The sequence below is a fragment of the Peromyscus californicus genome, unplaced genomic scaffold (assembly GCF_007827085.1).
Source record: "Peromyscus californicus insignis strain IS unplaced genomic scaffold, ASM782708v3 Scaffold_18__1_contigs__length_77618521, whole genome shotgun sequence".
Lineage (NCBI taxonomy): Eukaryota > Metazoa > Chordata > Mammalia > Rodentia > Cricetidae > Peromyscus > Peromyscus californicus.
In genome coordinates this window covers 42,224,788-42,248,156 of record NW_026294480.1, presented here as the reverse complement: position 1 = coordinate 42,248,156, position 23,369 = coordinate 42,224,788, and the positions used below count along the sequence as shown (strand labels likewise).

The 23,369-nt window shown below is 38.9% G+C and overlaps 1 protein-coding gene across 1 annotated transcript in view; it reads left to right on the top strand.

Moving 5' to 3' along the window:
* Ddx4 (DEAD-box helicase 4) overlaps positions 1–9,529 on the top strand; it is a 69,064-nt gene extending 59,535 nt beyond the window's left edge. The window contains exons 19-23 of the mRNA XM_052743291.1: positions 4,176–4,321; positions 6,491–6,590; positions 7,673–7,943; positions 8,060–8,173; positions 8,852–9,529. Coding sequence (XP_052599251.1) covers positions 4,176–4,321; positions 6,491–6,590; positions 7,673–7,943; positions 8,060–8,173; positions 8,852–8,938 — 718 coding nt within the window. The 3' untranslated portion in view covers positions 8,939–9,529. The remainder of the gene's footprint in view (positions 1–4,175; positions 4,322–6,490; positions 6,591–7,672; positions 7,944–8,059; positions 8,174–8,851) is intronic.
* Positions 9,530–23,369: the final 13,840 nt, after the last annotated feature.

The window sequence follows — 23,369 nt, the reverse complement described above, 5'->3', positions numbered from 1 at the left end:
GGACCAGTATCTTGAAGAGTCGTTGCCTTTCTTGTAGTAGTTCCTGAGTTTTAGGTCTTGGATTGTGTTGAGTTGATGTCTCTACAAGGTGAGAGATGCATGTCTAATTTCAGTGTTCTCCATGTGGCTGGCTCGTTTTCCCAGCACCACTTGTGGAGGCTGTTTTTCCCCTCAGTGTTTTCTTGTTTTGTTTTGAAGACAGGGTCTCACTATGTACTCGGCTTCCCTGGAGCTCATTCTGTAGACCAGGCTGGCCTTAAAGGTGTAGAGAGTTGCTTCCTTCTGCCTCTCAAGTGCTGGAATTAAAGGTATGTACCACCAAGCCTGGTACTTTTTAGTGTGTTATTGATGCGTTTGTTGAGATTCAGTTGGTTGTAAATGCATGCATTCACTTTTGGGTCCTTTTCTCCATTCATCTGTGTGTCTATTTTTTGCTACTACCATGAAGTTTTGTTACTGTGGCTTTGTAGTGTATTTTTGAAATCGGGTATGAAGTCCTCAAATTTTTGTGTCACTCATCTCTACTATTGCTATGGGGTAAATATACAGCAATGGCTTGTTATAACCCTTCTCACTGTGTTTTCTTGGTGTCAGGTCATCATCTGGGGATTTTCATGGAACCTTTTATTTAATTTGAAGTATCTGCTAAGGTTCAAGAAGGACTGGGTTGTAAGTGGAGTAAAGCAGAATTATTTTGGCTAGGTTTGGTGGTATAATTCAGTGGCAAAATGTTCCATCCAACATGCTCAAAGGTTCAGCACTACATAGAGGTAAGCAAAAAACAAAACAAAACAAAACAAAAAACAAAAAAAAACTACAGAGTGAAGCAAAACAGAGATAAAAATTAAGTACCAAATAGCCACCACAACACCAATAGATGAGTGAGTACATGGCAACACACAGTAGAATAAGCTGAAGTGTTAAGATAAAAATTGATTTTAAAAAGGAAGAGAAAAATTAAAAGGTCAAAAATAAGAAATAAAGAACAAAAATAATGTAAAAAGGGGAAAGGGGAATGAATTATTGAAAAATGAAGACAAGAAAGAACGCAAAATGCGTATCTAAAAGTAAAACACCAATAACAGAAAGTCTTAGTAAAAAGTAAGACTTTCTTCTCTTCCCATATGGTTGACCATGTGAGCAAGAGTAAACATGGCAACTCATGTGGTCAGAGCATCCTTTTGTCTTCTTAGGCTGTGTGGTCCTTGGAAAGAGCAAAGACTTATGGTGATCAGCAAGAATGGTTGAAATCCCTCCCAGTTGCCCTGCGTGTCAGTATGAGCTATGTAGAAATAACTCCTCCTCCAGTGCTTTACTCCGGAGTTATTTGACACACCCAGAATGGCCTGATGGATGTCCCAGGTGCCTTTTGTGCTGCCTGCATGAAGACAGAATCAGTCAGCTTAAATTATGCATGCTAGATTGAGGTGGAGGGAACTCCCATAAATCCAACTCTTGTTATTCTAAAGTTGGAAATGATATCCTATGGCTATTGTACTTCAGAAGTCCTGTTGCTGGCTTCCTAATTTACCAGTCTTGAGGGGGAACACAAACCTTTTTTGTAAGGCATGGAACTGTCAGTGTTTTTGTTTGTTTATTTTGTTTTGTTTTTAAGTAGCCTTCTCCTAGGGACAAACTAAGGTTCAAGGTAGATGCCTGCTGAATCAGTGTAGAAATAGTGCTATTGGATAGGAAAGCTGTAGGATAGATAATACGATTCTCAGAGTTCAAGCTCAAGATAAAACCTGCTCAAAATGGTTTCCTCCACTAAAACCAGGAATGTCTGCTATGAAATGCAGAGAACTTCTCCATGAGCCAGGTTGTAGGTCTGTTGTCTGTTCAGATTGCACTTCTGTAGAGTGCCAGAGTCTGTGGCAGAGGTGACCAGTTTATCACTCTCTTTTCTTCATCTCTGCCCTGTCCTTTGCCATGCTGCTTTGTAGTCTGCAGTAGAAGACACTCTCTCTGTTTTACTCTCCAGGCTCTGGGTTTCCCTAGGTTTCTGACTGTTCACTATTAGACTGGAGTGTTTTCCACGACCACTCACCTTTCTAAAGGGGGATCTCCACTAATTTTGATTCTCTCAGAGAAGAGGGTAATTGCATGGTACCTTTTCTGATTTATCATCTTAGAAATAACCGTTTTCTCATTCTGTACATTCCTAAACCAGGGCAGTCTTCATTCCATTGGCTTCCATTTGTACCTGTAACTCCCAGTTACTCTTGTACATGTGATTTCTTCTATCACCTGCAGAGTTTTATATTTTTATAATTTTTGTGAATATTTTTTCTTATAAACAAGTTAGCAGTGACTCTTGTTGAGGTCCAAAATTGAACCTACTTTCCCCTTTATTTCTGTCTTTTCTTATTTGGACTAATGTATCTTAGTCTTTTGAAGCCAAAAGACTTTGAATCATGGTAATTCCTCCTTCACATTCCTTTAATTTTCTGTCTTTGAAAAATATCCAGATTGACAATTATTTTAAAATTACTCAAATCTAAGATTCTTTACTTTCTGCTCCTGTGGATCAAGCCTGAAAGTTTTAAAGGTTCTTCTTCATAGACTTCATTTCATCCATTTCCTGCTCTTTTCCATTGTGGAAGAAACTGTAGAAAGCACTGCACATCTCTTGGAGTCTAATATCTGTGCAGTAAATGGTAACTATTCTAATACCGAATTTAAAAATTTCATATAACTTTGTCCTATTTGAGGCTGGTACCAGTGTATTCATCTTGTGCTCCCAATACCATGTACCATGAATACTTAAGCAAGTGAAGGGGTGACAGAAGCTAAGAATTTCAGCTGCCTCGGAGAAGAGGGTGTTAAGTCTTGAAGGAGGTATATTAAAAAAATAACGTTCTGAAAACATGCATACAAGTAACATCCCATAGACTGATTAGGTTGTATCTAGGAATGACTATGCATTATATAACAACAATTAAAAAGAGGCCATAAATTTAAAAGGGAGCAAGGTGGGGGAAGCACATGGGAGGGCTTGGAGGGAGGAAAGGGGAAGTGATGTAATAATTTCAAAAAACTGAAAAATAATTAGGAGAAACTAAGGGAAAAAGTTGTGTTTTTATGGCAAGAGAATAGATAAGGAGCAAGAAGAAGGAGTAACTGAACTAGAGTTTGGGTATGCTGAGTCTGAGCTGTTTTATTACATTCATGGAAACAACTAGAAAATACTGGACTGCTACCTACACAAGAGGGGAGAATTTGTCAAAGACTTGTTTTCTCCCTTCTTAACCCTTCAAAGCTCAGCTCCCTTACTTGACAATGGCCCCACAGAATTACGTTTGGGGCTGATGTAAAGCAGTGCCTTTCAAGTGCATGCTCATAGTAAATGACTGTGTGTCAACTTTGGGAGCAACCTTACACAACTTAATTTTGCATTGCCCTTAGGTCTCATTTTTCTATATGTATTAGGACATGAAAAACATTGACCTGTAATCTGATTTACTCGTAACCATTTATTTAAAGAAGAGTAACTTAACAAGTAATATTTCAGAAAGCAAATCTGAGCAATAGCAAGTCTTCATAAGTATTGAGATTTGAATAGAATTTGTGTTTTAAGTTTACATTTTAATCCCCCCCCCTCTCTTGTGAGACAGGGTGTCATATAGCCCAGACTGGCTTCAAGCTCACTGTGTAGCTAAGGGTGATCTTGAACTTCTAGAGATCATCCTGCCTCTACCTCCCGAGTGCTGAGATTACAGGCAGGCACCACCACAACCTGGGTTTTTTTGTGGTGCTGGTAATCAAACCCAGGGTTTTGTACATGCTAAAGGAGCAGTCTGCCAATTGAGCTACATTCCCAGGTCCCCTTATAGTTCCATTTTTAACTCAAAAAATTCTTCTTGTTAATAGTCAACATTGTAGTTCACATTTTTTATTGTTATGTACAAGTTTAATATAACTTTGCATAGACAGAGAATTCACTGGAACTTCCTGTGTCCATAGTTTGACACAAATGTTTTTGTTAACTAATTGTATATTTTCAAAGTCTTAGCATTGTATCCTGACCTTTGAAAGAAATGCTTGGGTAGCATAAGTAGCCATCTTACCACGTTTGTGTTGCTGTCTAGTTAACATGAAATTGCACTCACAGGACTGAAATATCATGAGCACAAGTGGACAAGACTAAGCTAAGGAGTAATATTTTCTCTTTTAAGGTTGGCTGGGGAGTTTTTAAAATCGAATTATTTGTTTGTTGCTGTTGGACAAGTGGGAGGAGCTTGCAGAGATGTTCAGCAAACCATTCTTGAAGTTGGCCAGTATTCAAAAAGAGAAAAACTTGTTGAGATTCTACGAAACATAGGTACCTTATTTTAATATAATTCTTTTGCCATGGTTTTGAATTTTAAAATATTACTTATTTTTTAAAATCACCATTGTTTTGTATAACTTAATAAATGTTATTTTTTGTAATAAATCTTATTTTTTGTAAATCTTTTATAGATGACTATGACTTAGTTTTTGTATAAATTATATAAAAATATTCCTTTATCTCATAAAAGTAAGGTATTGAGACTTAGTTTGACAATGCTTGACTAAAAAGTATTTCAGCAGAAGTGTATATATATTTTGTTTTTGTTTTTTTAGAAAACTAGAAAGGTTTAAAGGTAGCACATGTTTTTGTTACTGTGTTGAAAGGTAATTCTTCAATCGGAGCGTGAGAGAACAGATCTGGAATCCCAGCTTTCATGAAGCTAAGGCGGGTGGCTTGTGAGTTTGTGGCCACCCTGGCTTGATAGCAAGACCCAGTCTTCAAAGAGAAACCAATGGGAACTGAACAGTCTTCCCATATTCATAAGATTTAAAGTGTTGCAGGGAGGGAGGGATAATCAAGTTCTGTCCTAAATAATACCCGTGAGAAAAATTTTTCTCTGCCTTCCTCCAAATTATTTTTGTTCTTAAAGTATTTTGTTTTGTTTCTTGAAGTAGCTTTATTATGAGATTGGAAGTAACTGATATGGTCCTCTTGATGTCTACTTATGTGCTATACTCCCCTCCCCCTTCATTTTCCTAGTGTAGTAATTCTGTTTTGGTTTGAGTGTCAGTGTTGAGACAGAGGAATGAGAAGTCAGTTGTAATTATGAGGGATGTTTCTTTTTTTTTGTTTTGTTTTTTTTTTTTGTTTTTCGAGACAGGGTTTCTCTGTGTAGCTTTGCGCCTTTCCTGGATCTCACTCTGTAGACCAGGCTGGCCTCGAACTCACAAAGATCCGCCTGCCTCTGCCTCCCAAGTGCTGGGATTAAAGGCGTGCGCCACCACCGCCCGGCAAGAGGGATGTTTCTTAAACCATGACTTACACTTGTGTATGTGTGTGTGTACACAACATACCATGGAGAATGTTTGAGGGTCAGAGGAATTCTTGCAGGAATTGTGTTCTTCCTCCACAGTATTCCAGATCACTCTCAAGCTCTCAGGATCAGTGGCAAACACCTTGACCCACTGAACTATCTTGTAGTCCTGAGAGAGGTTATACTCCCAAGCACTGTCTACTGTTCTGCTCTTTTAGCTACAGGCTAAGAGTTAACATAGAAATACAAATTTTAGCGATCTGGGTACGTGGATCATTTGGTAAAGTGCCCTTGCACAGTCCATGTGACTTTTTGGGTCTCACTGAACCTGGAGCGTACCTCTTTGGCTAGACTGACTGGCCAGAAATCCCAAGGGATCATCCCACCATCTTCATTTCCTGTATGCTGGGGTTACAGGTATACGCTTTTGTGCTTAGTGTTTCTACATGGATGCTGGAGCTCTGAACTCAGTGTCCATCATGCTTGCATGGCTGGCACTTTACCAACTGAGTCATCTTCCCAGGAAGGTAGGAAAGAGTGATCACTAGCAGCCAACATTGTTCCTTCTGTTAAGGCTATAGGTATCTTACCATCTTTCTTTTTCAGCATTTTATAGAGTTATCCCTTGTGTAGAATAATCTATGCCAGTTCAGTACTTTAATCTTGCAAGCAAATACTGTTTAATGAGTTAAGCCCCTATATAAGGCCAGCATTTAACTTTGTATCATGTTCTGGGAATGAAAGGGTTTGCAGTAAGGGATGACGTTGCATATAGATTATAGAGTTTAGATCATAGGGTCAGATGTCATTAGTGTAAATGCCTTCACCTATCCAAGCAGAATGAAAGATTGGATTACTTTTGGAAGTAACAAGCATTTATAGAATAGGAAATGGAGAGGCAGAAGAGATTGAGACAAATTTGAGATTATTAAGAGATGGCAGACAGTTATTTATATATTTTATTTATATTAAAAAAGAAGGCCCACTTATCTTTTTTAAATCCCTCTAATAGGACAACAGTTGTCTCTTTCTTTGACATCCATTCGTTGAGGAAACACTAACTCTTTTCATACCAGGTACTAGTACTACAGTTGTGGAGGAGACAAAGTTTCTCGCTCTAACGTGCCTTCTTTTCTTTTGCTTAATTTTGTAGTTTGGATAGTAATAATTTTGTGGTTTTGTAGGTGATGAAAGAACTATGGTTTTTGTTGAAACCAAGAAAAAAGCAGATTTTATTGCAACTTTTCTTTGTCAAGAAAAAATATCAACTACAAGTATTCATGGGTGAGTACATTATTCTTTTTAAAAAATTATATTATTTTAGTATTTATTCTTTTTTTTTTTTTCCCGAGACAGGGTTTTTCTGTGTAGCTTTGCGCCTTTCCTGGAACTCACTTTGTAGCCCAGGCTGGCCTCGAACTCACAGAGATCCGCCTGGCTCTTAGTATTTGTTCTTGTGTGTGTGCCAGTACTCTGTACATGTGGAGGTCAGAGGACAACTTTTTGGAATTGGTTCTTTCCTTCTATATGAGTTTCAGAGATAGAATTCAATTTATTAGGCTTGGAGACAGGTATCTGCACTGGCTGATTCCCTGGCCTTTCATCCTTTGTGTTTTGTTTTGTCTTGTTTGAGACAGGGTTTCTCTGTGTAGCTTTGGAGCCTTTCCTGGAACTCACTCTGTAGCCCAGGCTAGCCTCGAACTCACAGAGATCCTCCTGCCTCTGCCTCCCGAGTGCTGGGATTAAAGGTGTGCACCACCACCCAGCTCATCGTTTGTTTTTATAGGAACTAAGTAGCAGAGACAGGCAACCTAAAAGTCTGCCTTAAACTCCTCATGAATGGGAACTTGTCAAGAGCAGTCCTTATGGTCTCTGGCTCTTAGATTTCAGTGTTTCTTATGCTGAATCTAATCTTTCTGATGCCTGACTTTTCTTTTTTGAAGTTGGAATGCTAAAAAAAAAAAAAAGGCACATTAACACCACTTTATTGGTACTTTACTAGAAGATCTAAAATAATTTTTGCATATGTAGAATTCTGGAATTGAACTTTAAGAACATTTTATGAGCAATAATTCTAACCAAGTAGACCTATAGTCTTTTGCTAAGACTAGAAATTACTCTTCTCTTACTGGGATTTATATTCTGGGCCTGTTAGCTGTCTTACTCCATCTACTAATAGGGGTGGTTGTTCCACCTGAAGACTGTGAGGACAAAGTGGTGGCTGGGATGTTTTATTAGAGTAACTGGTGTGTGCATAGTGGGCGCTAATACTATGTGCTGTCATTTTCACTTTTTGAAATACACTGCTTGATGAACTTTAATAACTTCCTCAAAAGTGACTCTAATACAGACTTCTTTCTTTAAAGTGATCGGGAACAGAGGGAGAGAGAGCAAGCTCTTGGAGATTTTCGCTGTGGAAAGTGCCCAGTTCTTGTTGCTACTTCAGTAGCTGCCAGAGGGCTTGATATTGAAAATGTTCAGCATGTTATCAATTTTGACCTTCCTTCTGCCATTGATGAATATGTTCATAGAATTGGGCGTACTGGGCGCTGTGGAAACACTGGCAGAGCCATTTCCTTTTTCGATACTGAATCTGATAATCAGTTAGCACAACCTCTAGTTAAAGTACTATCAGACGTAAGTCTAAACAATTTTTTAACTTTAAATATTTAAAATAGAATAGTTCTTTGTTGTTGACATCTTGTATAATTTTTCAGATTTCATGTTGCATAAGAAATTTTTATTTTCTCAAGGCTCAACAGGATGTTCCTGCATGGCTAGAAGAAATTGCCTTTAGTACATATGTACCTCCTGGCTTCAATAATAGCACAAGAGGAACTGTGTTTGCATCTGTTGACACTAGGAAGGTAAGTTGAGAACATTAACAAATGGATTTCTACTTACTCTTCGAAAATGTGCTTGATTCTGTTAGGTAATACTATTCGGTAATTAATCTAAAGCTATCATTTTAATTATGTTATATATATATATATATATATATATATATATATATATATATATAAATAAAATGTACTATATCACCCACATATATGTATATGTATGTATTTATTTGAGATTTATAGCTGAACACCCCAGTTCCTTTTTGCTGGTATTTGTTCGGATCATCTTCTGAACTTTCTAGAGAATTCTTTCATTTTGACCACATCATTAAGACAAAACGCTAGAGCTGTGGGGCTACAAATCTTAAAGACATGCTAGGCTTTTGTTTTTGTTTTTTTTGCAGTAAATCTTGTTATAGAGGAGTGTTCTTATTAAACATTTACGCTTACTGGAAGTTTAATGTTAAATTTTTTTGCTCTCTAAAACTTAGTGACTTGAAAAATCATTTTCTTGAGTTATTTTGTACAATTTAGACTTTATAGGTTTGTATGGGCCTTTTTTAAAGACAATCATTTTATAAGAAAGTCTTTGCATTCTTGAGATAGTCGGGGTAGAATATGAGTCTCTGCTATCAGTCTAGACAGTGTAACATTAGGGCTGTTGTAACTTGTCTCTTTCATTTTTCTTTTCTTTTTTAAAAAAAGAATTACCAAGGCAAGAACACTTTGAATACAGCGGGGATTTCTTCTTCACAAGCTCCCAATCCAGTCGATGACGAGTCATGGGATTAAAGCAAACAAACATACCTCAAGTCTGATAGTTTTGATGCAGAGAAGAAAAGTTTTTATTTTTAAAATTTTAACAGAAGTGTGAAACCTGATATTCTTATATCTCCCGTTCTTCTGTTCTTACTCCAAACCCTTAAAAAATAACCAACTTCATTGACTGGTTACGTGAGATGCTGAAAGTTACAACATTGCAGTTACTGATACAAATGGTGTTAACTGAAGACATTAAAGCATTCCAAATGTTTTGCTTATTTCTAGAATATTCTTCAGAAAGTTAAGACATGTTTCATGTCCAAGTGCTAAGTCTTAGTATAGTGTTTATGATCTTATAAAACAAGCAACAGGATATGATGTATGTTTGGTTAATTATTGGGTCTAATTTCTACTTGATCCTCTAAAAGAATAGTGTGTTAGTACAATGTAATAACAAGATTTTCATGAAACAGTTGAGACTGAAGCCTTTCAAAGTTATTTGATTTTTTAGATCATCAGTCATGTAATGAAAATGGTTCAGTTTGCAATGTGAGCCCTGTACTTGGTGGTATGACAAATGTTTGCTTTTATAATATACAGATTTTCCTTGGAAATAAAAGATGAAACACATTTCCCCCTAAGTTTTCCAACAGCGTTTTTCATTTTTCTTGTGGCATATTATAATTTCTAGCTCTCATATTTGGAAAATTTGTTTCTTGTGAAATCAGTGCAGTGAGCAAGAAGTTTTAAACAAATGAAATATTAATGTATAACATCCTGACTCCCAAGATGTGGTAATGAAAACCAGTCTTAGACTCTAACCTGCTTATCAGCAAATACAGTGTTTCAGTTTCATCATGATTTTTATTTATGTTTTACAGTTGGTAATGGAAAGAGCTCTGTCATTTATGTATCTTGAATTTACCTAGCATATGCCATATTAAAAAATAATTTCATGTAAACTTTAAAAAAATGCCGTGAAGATATTCAGTACCCTGTATGTTGATTTAAAATAGCTCAGACTACAAAATACAGAATTTAAAAAATCTTTTGAGTTAGGAATTAAGGTTGACTTGAAGTTCTAAGGACGAAAATCACAAAGTAGGAATAGATTGGCTAAAAATGTATTGAGCCTATAGAAAAGAATGAAAACTAGACAGGGAATAGATAACTGTGACCACTTGATTATCAGTGTGTGGTTCTTTATGTGTGGTTATATAGGAATACAACACCATGCATGGACAGCTCAAGTAAGGCACTTCAACTAATGAAAATCTGGAAAACATTTACTTTATAATCTCACTTCTGGGAAAGACTAAATGAATGAAGATGTTTGCATTATATTTTTAACATCTGTTTTAATTTTTCTCTTCTAATGTATTCGCAGAGAGCATTCATAGTAAATGCTTGTCTCAATTTTTTTTTTTCATTTACTCAGAATCTTCGTTCTAGCTATCATGATTGCTTTCAAAGTTTGTGGTTTTGCTTAATTTGTAAAATTACTATAAACAGCATCTTTGAGTCAAAATAAAGCAGGAAAGCATACATAATCCCACTAACATCACAAAACCAACTGTGAATCTTCCTATGTTCAGTTAACTCTTTTGTCTCTAGGTGTAGGTTTGAATAATTTCCTTAAAATTAACTATAATTAGGAAATAACAATTATGTAATTAGTGTTTATAATAGCAGTATTCTTCTGGTTTTTTTTTCTTCAAATCTCACCCCCATTTCATTATCAACTGCCTTTAGCAGTTTCTAGCTGCTACCTTTATATATCCATACATATTTTTGTCCTGCAATGTTTAGACATCTGATAATTTTGATATTAGGATATAACTCATTTCTCTCTAACTTACCATAAAAGCATATTTTGTGGAGTGATAGTAAAGGCACCCTTTCTCTTGCCTGTCTTCTTTTGTACATAGCAGGCTAAATAGGATATTTACATTTCCAGATACTTGCATTCTGTTCCATAACTATGATCTCCCCTGAATCTGTTGGTTGATTCTAAAATTAAAACAGTAGCCAGTATTTATATTGTACCTATGCAGGTGTCCACAAGGTGGGCCAATTAACAGTCTTGATAATCTTCACTGTCTTCCTAGTTTTATGATTTCTATTTGTATATGAGGAAAGAAAGATTATAATTGTTGGAGTCAAATGGAAATTTTCAAAACTATTCCATAAACAAACTTGCCTTAAATATGGATCATAATTTGAGCAATTTGTTTACAATGTATTTTTTAATCATAATTTTGCCTAGGAAGTTCAAATTTTTCCATAACAGTTCTTCTACTTTATAGTGATGAGTAGACCTTTTAATTCTAGGAACTACTCTGTGCTTTGAAGAATGTCTTTTGGGGGAGAGGGTGTTCCAGGCATGATTTTTATTGTTATTTCTTAGCTAGTTGGCTCCATAACTATTTAGTTCTTTGCATCATATCTTCATTTGTTTTTTGCTTGTTCTTATGTTTTGGTAGTTTGTTGTTGGTGTCTTTCAAGCCATTTTAAAGCAGTTATTTTTAATATCCCAGGGCTTTCTTAATTTCCTTCCCCATTATTGATTATTGCTTAATCAAATTTTGTGTTTCATTAATACTACTTTCTTAGAATTTAACTTAAGAAATCAGGTTTACATTGAGCATCTGTGATTCTGTAGCTTGATATCAGAATCTTAAGCTGCTGTCATTTTATAAATTGTGTTTTTTTTTCAGACTGAACATTCAGTCCCATTTTTGTATTTAGATAGAGTCTGATGCTCCTTTTTGCCTGATGATCAAAGTCATCTTCAAGAGAAGGCAGAGGTGATGGTGTGTCTAACACGGGTTAGTTTTCTTCCTGGGATCCTCCTTCATATTTTAACTGGGATTGAATGGCTGTCCCAAGACAGCTCAAATGCAGGAGAGCAAGCAGCTGCACACGTGGGGGATTGGGAGGAATGGAGACGTGACTGGGGACAAAAGGGAGAAGGGGGGCTCTTAGGGTTGGCGGCCTGCCCATTCTGCTCTTTCCTGGGGACTTGGGACTGATGCAGTGGAAATGGTTTTCCTGACAAACACTGAAAATACCTGTGTTCAGAGGGACAGTATGGGGTGAGCTCACAGGACTTCCTTTCTCGGCTCCAGAATTGAATGGTTTCTGTAGTTATTGCTCTGTTGCCTCTGACTGAAAGCATGTTTCATTTTTTGGTTTTGTTTATTGGTGTATGTTTTTCTCCTGGGGATTCTAATCAGAGCCTGGCAAATGCCAGGTAAGTACTGTACCACCAAACCACACACCCAGGCCTACCTTGATACATTTTTACTTACATTTATTGAAAATTGGGGATTGCTGGGCGATGGTGGCACACGCCTTTAATCCCAGCACACGGGAGGCAGAGGCAGGCATCGATCTCTGTGAGTTCCAGGCCAGCCTGGTCTACAGAGCGAGATTCAGGAAAGGCACAAAGCTACACAGAGAAACCCACATTTAGTGTACAGAGAAGCATTTCCCAGGGGCTGTATTTAAAACTTAAGCAATCTGTCTCATATTAATACCTTTGCGCTCCTTGAAGACTGTTACTGCTCTTTTTATCTGATCGTGTTAAATATTCTCTCAAGTCATACATTGAGAATTGCAGCGTGACTGGGGAGACTTTATTCTTCTTTCTTAAACCCTTTAGCTTCTCCCATCCTGCACTGAATCATTTTCTTGGTATGTGTTTTGTGCAAATGAATTCCATGTTTCCTGGGGCTCTGGCTGTGAGTCACTAGCCAGGAAAGTCTAGCTCTGGCGCCTGGCAGCCGGCAGCTGGCTACCTGTGCTGGAGCTATTGCAGAGCCCCTGCTGGTCCCAAGAAGCTGCTGCTGTCTTGACTCTGAGAACATAATGTTTGAAGCCACAGCTGGTCCTCAGAAACCACTGCTGTCTTGGCTCACAGAGATCCCACAGTGCTGAAACAGCCCTGGTCCGGGTCTCCTTCCACTCTGTACTTGGTGACCCTAGCCTTCTTGCCATCGAAGGAGAGGCTGGCCAGGTGGGACCTGGGGGAGCAAGCTGAGCAGCCAGAAGGAATCCTGCAGCCCGGAACCAGGGGCAGCCGTGTCCAGGTGAGAGTTGCTGGGTAGTTAAGTGGATTATAGACCAAAGCCTTATCTAAAAAGTCAGGTAGTTTATCAACTTCTCAGACACACTGCTCTGCTAGAAGGAAGAATTGACAGCTACAAATGAAGACCTCTGTTGTTGAGATAAATGGTGCCACAAGAAATAAACCCTGGTAGGAGGGAGGACCAGGAGCAACAACAGGCTTTGTATGTGGGAATACCGATGTGAATGCTGGTAATTGAAGTGAGAAAATGAGACCCTCCTACTCTGGTAAATTCCTTAGTCCTTTGCAGTAAGAGGTTATTTTGCTATGATGTAGAGGGTGACTATCAAATCATCCAAGCAGGGCACCAGGAAATTACGATTTTTTTAAAATTGGGGGATTCCATGAAGAACTGTCTCCACAGTTAGTTTTTTCTATATTTGAAGTCTCATGGTTCTTGGAAATTCCCTTTCAGTGTTCAGGAATAAAACCCTTTTTCTTCTTTCTGAACACATTTACTCAAAAGTCTTGGGCTTGATCTGTTTCAACTTGGTTTTCATGTAAGAGATTAAAAAATTCTCAACAGATAGCATAGAACCTAGTTCTTAACAGTAAGAATTTTTGCACGTAGCACACAGTGAGTTGCTACACAATGAGGTGAGCATGAGGCTTCATAAGTAGCTAATAGGAATAACACGACATTAACTTTATCGTGTGTGTGTGTGTGTGTGTGTGTGTGTGTGAGAGAGAGAGAGAGAGAGAGAGAGAGAGAGAGAGAGAGAGAGAGAGAGAGATCAGCACATCCAGTGATCACCTTGGGTCCTCAGTTAACTTGTGTAAAAGGAAGATAGTAACTGGGGCCCCTCCTACCCATTTCACGTGAGGAAGTCAGACAATCCATGTAATCACATAAAAGTTTTGAGAGGCAGACTTGAGGAAGAATGAAGATTATCAGTGCTGCATGCTGGTACACTTGTGTAAGAGTTAGGTCTTCTTATCCTAGTGATGTATTAACTGCTCTATCAAAGTTAAATAGTTGGTTCTTGACCACACCTCCAACTGTGTTATATGTTTCTATTGTCCTTGAGCTATCACACAACTTGTTTAATTGACTATCTTGGCGTCTTACTACACCCCTAATCAATTGTTCATCAGAGTGTTCCACCATTGAGATTTATTCATGATAATTCAGGAGTTCTAATCTGCTCAGGCTGCTCCCTATTGAGGTCTTGCCAGTAAGTATGGTGTGAGGAAACAGGAACTTGCACTCTTAAGGCATGGGGACCAGGTACTAGAAGCTTTTAAGCAGTTCAGCTGAGACCCTCAGGGGTGAGGACTCACAGGCTTTCAGTCTGAGGAGTGGTGGAGACAGGAACAGCTGAGGAGGTAGCTGTGGCTTGTTCTGCTTCTCTGATCTTTCAGCATTTACCCCAATACCTGGCTCCGGTTTTTGTTTTGTTTGTTTGTTTGTTTTGATTAAGACCATTTAGGAATTTGCCGTACAAGTAAGTGTTTATTGTAAGCTCTGATAAGTTGCCTCTTAACATACCTTTCAGCTGAGTTGATTGGGTTAGCAGTCATCTGAAAAGGAAAATTTGGTTCTGATAATTGGCTTTAAAATAATAAACAGAATTACCTATGTCATTAACCCTAAAGTTAATGTTATTGCTTGGAATTTAGAATGTGTCTCTGTTTTGGTGAGTAGTTTATCATAGGATACTATGAATAAAATACGTTGAGTGATGCTAATCACTTTTGAGTAGTTATAGACTTCAGTTCTCTCATCTGTGTGTAGAATTCAGTAGGAAAAGAAACCCTACACTAAGAAAATAACTCACATTGGTCATTACTAATTATGTAATGTGTGCCATTAATTTATTTTTAATTTTTATTACATTTTGTTCTCTGTCTATACATGCCTTCTAAAGTCTTTATGCTTTTCTTTTGTCAAGCCAGAAAAAAAAATGATAGAGTAGGAATAAGGCTCATAGACATGAACGTAAGATTGTTATGACTTAGATAGACATCTTGTCACATTCCATGTTGAGAACTCAGCCTTATCTATATGTCCAGGAAGTTGAGACTTGACTGGAAGGAAGTCTTAGCTAATAATGTTTAAATAGGATGTGTTCTAGGACGATCAGTAAATTTCTGTACTAAATTGAATCAGGACAAAGATGATTGAGTAAATGCATGAGAGAGAGAGAGAGAGAGAGAGAGAGAGAGAGAGAGAGAGAGAGAGAGAGAGAGAGAGAGAGAGAGAGAAGGAGAGAGAGAGAAGGAGAGAGAGAGAAGGAGAGAGAGAGAAGGAGAGAGAGAGAGAGAGCGAGCGCACACGCTGGTAGCTGGTATGGAGGCTAAAGAAGACTTGGATGTCTTACTAATCTTAGTTTTTTTTAGACTGGATCTTTTACTGAACTGGGAGCTCACTGAGTAAGTAGACTGGCTGGCCAACGAGCTTCAGGGATTTGACTGTCTGCTCTCTCCCACTCTTGGTGTTGGGGTTGCAGAAGCCAGCCACCACACCTGCCTTTTGTGTAGGTGCTGGAGAGTCAAACTTGTATCCTCATGTTTCAATGCCAGGTACTTTACCAAGTCAGCTATCTTCCTACTCCCAGGACAGTGACTTCTTGATCTCCTTCAGTTACTAAGGAATCTGTAATTAAGAATAGCTTAAGGCACTGGAGAGATGGTTCAGAGGTTAAGAGCACTGACTGCTCTTCTAGAGGTCCTGAGTTCAATTCCCAACAACCACGTGGTAGCTCATAACCATCCACAATAGGTCTGGTGCCCTCTTCTTGCGTGCAGGTGCACATGCAGACAGAACACTATATACATAATAAATAAATAAAATAAAATAAAAAAGAAAACAAGACTTAAAAAAAAAGAGTAGCTTAAACAAGGACCCCCTCCTCCTTCCTTGCTTTCTTCAGCCTGAATATGCTCTAACAGTTGGGAAGTGACCATAGAAGTACAGGAAACAGGCTGGTGAGGTGATTCTATGTGTAAGGGCTTGCTGCCATGTTGATGACCTGTGTTTGATCATTGGACCCCATATTGTAGAAAGACAGAACTGACTTCCACAAATTGTCTTAGGACTTCCACACATCAAACACACAAGCACACACGAACATTTTTTAAAATGCAGGAAATAACTTCCCATTCCATGTGCTGGGATATAGTATAGTGGAAGAGAACTTGCCTAGCATGTGTGAAGCCCAATAGAGAGCCTCAGCCAATAGAAATGGAAAATAAAAATTCCAAGCCCTATTATAAAACCTCAGAACTTTTCAGGTCCTAAGTCTCTGTTTTCATCCTACTGTGCTTACCTTATCCAGGGATTATTAAGACCTCAGATCACTCCACACTTTGCTGGGCGTGCCTGGAAGTCTCGCTTAGGATCTTTGGAAGACAAGTGACATGACTAACAGAGGTGTTTGTTGGTTTGCTTAGCTTATACATAGGAAAGGAGAGAGGAGGCAGGGCTTGCAAATGCTTCTTTCTGGATATGACGTGACAGTAGCTGTGATTTCTTGCACAGATTTGTACAAGATCCAGCAGTCAAAATTCCACATAGATGGGGAGGCACTCTCAAGACCCCACCCATTACTAAGGAGTTTATTGGCAGTTGATCGATGCTGAATGAGGGAGAGTGAAGCACTCTTCCTCTGGGGATGTTGTGACTGGTAGGTTGCATAGTGGGTGACCCCACACCCCACATGTAATGCTGTACATGGTCAGCATTAATTGGACTTACTGGGCTATTAAGAAAAAAAGACATGAAGATAGAAAAAGCGCACATTGAAGGGAATCTGTAGGATATGGGGGGGATGATATGATAATATATATGTATATATATATATATGAAATTTTCAACTTTATTTTAAAATTCACACATGAAATAGATCACTGGCTTCTTTGTCAAGAGTGCTGTGAGATCTTCCATATCATGCCCAGTGCAAAACACGTGGATTAAAAAATGTGAGCATCTTCAGGACCCACCCAAAGCCATTTTGCCCAAATCCATCTATTACACCTGCCCAGGAACAAGCACTGAGGTTATAGTTCTAATGACGTCCCAATGGTGTCTCTCTACCCTGTCGTTCATTGTTACTGATTGAGAAATGTCCCCCAACTGGGTTGTGTTTTTGAACACTTTGTCCTTAACTTGGGGAAATGTTTTAGGGTGTTGTGGAACCTTGAATAAAGAAGGCATGACTGGAGGAAGTATGTCACTTTGAGGGTTGCAGCTCAGGCCCTCTTTCAACCTGAACTGTTTTCTGATCTGCCAAGATGTAAAGAGCTGAACCACTGTGTGGAGCCAGCAGCTCCCATGCCTTCCAGGGACTGATGGGACTGATACCCTGAAACTGTGAGGTGGGATGAATTCTTGCCTGTTACTTGTTTCTGTCAGTATTTGGGCACAATGAGAGAAGTAACAGAAATTCACTGTTGGTGCAGTTTTGGAGACCATAGCCAAATGGGAGAGGAGGAAGCCAGAGTCCTTTTGTTTTTATTATTTCTGTGCTGTTAGGAACTGAACTCAGGTTTGCACATGCTGTGTAAGTACCATGTCGTTGAGCCACATTCTCACCCTTTTTATTAGAGACGAAGTAATGGGATGTTGGCCCAGGAAAGTTTTATCTGCAGTAGACTTCAACCAGGGGCTTAGAGTTAGGACTCTTGGAGATGGGGCTTCTTTCTATTATCCCACCTTGCCAGTCATGTTTTTCTCCCTTATAACATCTCCTTTATCAAGGATTATTCTGTCCTTATGCACTCATACTCAAGAACTACTTGCCAAAGTTTACATATATGTGTGTTCTGTTTTTCTGTTTCCTTGAGCTGAATTTTGCTTTCGTTACCTATTGACATATAATTACACCTAAACTGAGTGACATAAAACATTTCCTATCTTAGCCTTTTGGTAAGTTAGAAATATGAATAAGGCTTAACTACTTCTCCGGTTTTAGGTTCTTACAAGGCAAGATATCAGCTACAATATAATTGAGGCAGGGCTTGTCTGAGAAAGGATCTGCCTGCAGGCCCCTCAGATAGTTGTGACTCTTCTATCAGTTTCTTACAAGCTATTGACTGAAGTACCCAGAGTTCCTTGCCATGTGTACCTCCCCCAAGTGCATCTTGTAACATGGCAACTGATGTCATCAAAGTGAACAGAGGACAAGAGTGGGAAAAACACATTACTGGATCCAGACATGTCTCATCGCCTTTGCTCTGGTCTCTTTGTGAAGTATGGGCCGATAGTTTCAACTGTAGTAGAAAGAAAGGTTACTTAAGAGGACAAATAAGGCAAATCACTGGGAGACATTTTAGAAGCTTCCCGTGCTATTCGATTCCTTAACTCTTCAGTGTCACACTACTATAACTTCAGTCTTGAGTCTGACAGTTGTCTTACTGAAATATCCAGACATTTAATAACAACTTATTGCTTGTATTGTAATTGATAAGGTCAGTCTTAGTTCTTGCTTACAATGGGAAGAGTAGAAAAAAATAAAGCACCAATTAAGCTCTCAGAATTACCTCAGTGGACAAGGTATCAAGAGAAAAACATCTTAAAACATAATTTAAATGTGATTATTGTGCCAAGCTCTTAACCGTATCTTTGAAATTTTTATTTCCTTTGGCTGTCAGGCCTTCTGAAGGCTTGATTTATCTGCATAGTCTGTCTGCTGCCCAACTCCAACTTGTCAGTGGGAGTAGTAATTGCTTTTGCAATCTTTGTCTATTTATTGTCAGCTTGCATTGCTCTTAATTATCACTCCTTGTTACTGAGGTAATGTTATGAATCTCTCCAAGCAAAGGATCATCTGCCCTGCAGGGTTTCAAATTCTTGGCTGTATTTAATACAAATGTCCAATTACTAACAGATTGCTTTAGTGACACGGCAGTGTTTATCATCAAGAACTAGAAAAACTGACTTCAGTTGCCCATTTTCCACTTTATTTTTCTTTGAGACATCCAAATTTTAACAGGTGAGGTTTACAGTAATATGTTTTTATGAAATGTTTTATTATAGGTAAAGCTAAGAATTAAAATAGTTATGAATTTAAAATGTAAACAAATGAAAGCATTTATTATGTAATTGAAGCACTTTTTTGTAACTAGTGAGATGAAATGAATTTCAGTTTTTACTTTTGGTCACCTTTGAAACACTGGTCTCTGTCATTTTTGTGAGCTGGAATAATTTTCCTTCATATATGTTAGCTGGTGATAAGTTTCTTTTCACATTTAATAATGATATGTGGGACAAATATTTAATAGAGCAGAGCAGACGTATTTGAGTGTATTTGGTACAGAGTTGTGGAACACAGTCCCAATGGATACACACACAAAACATTCCTACACCTAAGACTCAGGGAACGTTGCGGGGGGGGGGGGGGGGGGGGTGGGGTGGGGGGTGGGGGGGGGGGTGGGGGGGGTGGGGGTGAGGGGGGGGGTGCAGAAAGATTGTAAGAGCCAGGAGATCAGGGAGCTACACCCATAAAGTCCCACCAGCATGACTACCTAAACATGAGCTAAACAAGGCCAACACCAATAGACATACCACAGTGGACAGGGAAACCGTTGAGGCCTCAACCCTACACAAAGAACTATAGGCAACTAAGAAATATTAAGAGTGGTATAAATAGTCTCTGGAGAAGAGCACACCAACAAGTTATCTAATACCATATGGTCATTCCTGAAAACATACCTATGAGTAACATATAGACTGTGAGCAGGTTGTAGTTAGGAATATATGCATATAACAACAATGAAAAGATGCCATGAATTTGAAGGAGCTAGGAAGTATATATGGGAGGGTTTGGAGAAAGGAAAGAGGGGATAATTTTCTCAAAATTAAAAGAAAAAATGAGTGTATTTGGTGTTGTGTACCTATAATTTTTGATCTGGAAATCAAGGTAGTAGGTCAAGAATCTGAGACCAAGGGCTGGAGAGATGGCTCAGTGGTGAACACTTCCTGCTCCATTGGGTTCCCAGGACCCACATGAAGGCTCACAACTGTCTGTGAACTCCAGTTCCATGGGTTCCAATGCTGGTTTCTGGCCTTTGCAGGCACTGTATATACATGGTGCATGTCTATATATACAGGCAAATAAAAACGCTGATACATGTAAGAATTAATAAATAAATAAACAAACCACCAACAGCAACCCTTGAAACCAAATTGGACTACATAGCAAATTTCAGGCCAGTCTGACATACACAGTGAGACCCTGTCACAGATGGAAAAGAAAGTTTAGCTGACCCACTGTTCATATTTAATTTTACCTTTAAAATTTTAAGCTATGCATCATGGCCTACACCTGGAATCCCAGTACTTAGTAATCTTTTTTTTTTTTTTTTTTTTTTTGGTTTTTCGAGACAGGGTTTCTCTGTGTAGCTTTGTGCCTTTCCTGGAACTCACTTGGTAGTCCAGGCTGGCCTCGAACTCACAGAGATCCGCCTGGCTCTGCCTCCCAAGTGCTGGGATTAAAGGCCAGCATGGCAAAAGTACTTAGTAATCTTAAGGTGAAAGGTCATGAATCTGAGGCCAGCCTTAGCTACCTAGTAGACTTTTTGTCAAGGAAACTGAAAAACTAGAGCTGGGGATGGAGCTCAGCTGTCGTGCATGAAGCACCTGTACCCATTACTCAGCCCAGTGTAGAACTGAGCATTATCTAAAATCCAGCACTTGGAAGGTGGAGACTGGAAGATTGAAAGTTCAAGATCACCTTCAGCTCCATAGCAAGTTCAAGGCCAGTCTGGGCTACATTAGATACTGTCCCATGCCTCCCCACCCAAAATCAAAATAAAGTAACTCTTTACCCAAAATATCTACGTGTATCTAGTTTGAAGAGTCATAGTTTGAGATTTGTTAACACAAAAAGTTATTCTGCTTCAGTCATCTGTTACTGCACTAGCTATTCCAGGGAGCTAGGGAGATGATGGTAAAGTGCTGGCTGGGTTAGCATGAGGACCTGAGTTGATCTAAAACCCACATTTAAAAAAAAAAAAAAAGATGTGGTAAACATGATGGTGTAAGCCTATAATCAAGCAGTGAGGTAGTGCATGCAGGAGGATCCCTGAGGCTTGCTGGCTTGCCAGGCTAGCTGAATTGGAAAGCTTCAGCAGGAGACCTTCTCTTACTATGGTGGAGAGCAAAGGAGGAAGATAACCAATATCCACCCTTGTCTCCACACGCACGCACGCACGCACACACGCACGCACACGTGTGTGCAGATGCACATCCTCCTACCCATCTGTTGTTTGTTTTAGCTTTCAGTCACTGCAACAAGTATCTGAGACAACTTACAAAGAGAAAAGGGTTATTACTGCTCATGCTTTTGGAGTTTGGATTCATTATCAGTTGGCATTTTTTCTTTTAGGCTTGTGGTGAGACAGTACATGGTGGCAGTGTGTGGCAAAGCAAAGCAATTCACCTCACAGATGGTGAGAGAAAGAGAGGGAGGAGGAAGCCAGAATCCCTAAATCATCTTCAAGGATATTCCTGAAATCACCCAAGACTCACCACTAGTCCCATCTCCTAAAAACCACTCTCTCCTCCTAGTGCCATGCTGTCAGGCCTTTATCACATGGACCTTTGTGGGAGACACTGTGGTGCTTGTTTTAGAGCCAGTACTCTGTGAAAGCTCCCCTAGTACCCCACCTAGATCAGATAATAAATGCATATTACATTCTACTGAGACTGAGCCTTTGACAAGAAGGGCTGTGTAGGGCTATTGCACAAATTTAATGCGTGCATGCACAGTAAGTAATTGCGGGTTGATCGTGCTCAAATTCTCTTGGTACTTAAGCTACATTCAACTCACTGTTGTTAGTGTAGTTCCCATCCTTAGTGCCAGTAGAGAAAGCAGGAGAGAGAGGTTGTAACCAGAGAAGGAAGCCTATACTGTAGAGCTCAAAACTGCAAAAAGAATTTTAAGTATAAATGGCAAGTGTATTTGGGGGAAGAACTTAAGATGTTCCTAATTCTCTTCAATAAGAACCAGAACTATAGATGTGAACTTCATGCAAAAAGAAAATATGGGGCCTTTTGTCCAAAAGATGATTAAGAATTTCAAGGCAGCTGGGCTTGGTGTTGCTTGCCTTTAATTTCAGCACTTTTGAGGCAGAGGCAGGATCTCTGTGAATTCTAGGCTAATCTGGTCTTCATACTGAGACTCTGTCTAAAAAAAAAACTAAACAAAATTAAAACCAGAATTTCAAGGCAGTAATCTCAAGACTTTAAAACAAAGACCTAGGAAGAGCTAGATGACACAGTTACACAGGTCATGTAATCTGTGTATAGAAAATGAACAAGGAAGAATGGGATGTTGGGAAGTGACTTGAAGCATTTGTCTCCATTGTTCTATTATTAATAAAAACTCAGGAGTCAGATATTGGAGTAAAAACACAATAGATCATGAAAGCAGTGGAGGAACAACTATCTGACCCTCTGTCTCCGTGCTTTTCAGATTGAAAAGGCCCATAAATCCTTTTCAGCCCTTCCTGCTCTTCCCTTTGCCTCTCTATTGTATTGTAACCTGGGCCCTCTAAAGTCTCTACAGCTAATTCCAGTCACCTAGTCATTGACTCCACCCCAATTCAAGGTTAACTTCATTAACAGTCTTGGAGTGTCACAGTATAATCAAAAGCCCTGCAACAGTGACTGCAAGGAAAGATCCATTTGTATGATCAGTAACCCAAAAGACCAATTGTATTCCATACAGCTTTAGAGCAAATCTTCATCTCACGTGGTACATAGACGAGTGACATGATTTTTAGTGTCAGTCTGTCAACTAGATGGAGTCACTTTCTCAGAGGGAATGAATCTGATTTCTATTTTGATCAAAATAAGGAAGCCAAAGAAAAATGCCCTAGAACAGATTACTAAGAGACCTTGGCTGTCCTTTCTGAGAACTTCTACTTCTTTTCTAGTAAAAAATAAGAGTGAAAAATGATCAGACCATGAAAGAAAAACAAAGTGGTTTTCAGAAGTTGAGAAACACAGCTATAGAAATGCATAAATTTGAATATGAAAGATTGCCATGCGGTTTGCAGAATACAACAGTCTATTCAAATATTTGAGAGCCTGATAGATACAGTAGACCTTCCCTTCAATAATAGCTGCAGTAGACCTTTCCTTCAATGATAAGATGCAGTAGACCTCTTCAATGATAGATGGCAGTAGACCTTCTCTTCAGTGATTGATAGATGCAGTAGACCTTCCCTCTGATGATTGATAGATGCAGTAGACCTCTTCAGTGATAGATGCAGTAGACCTTTCCTTCAATGATAGATGCAGTAGACCTTCCCTTCAATGATAGATGCAGTAGACCTTCTCTTCAATGATAGAAGCAATAGACTTTCTCTTCAATGATAGATGGCAGT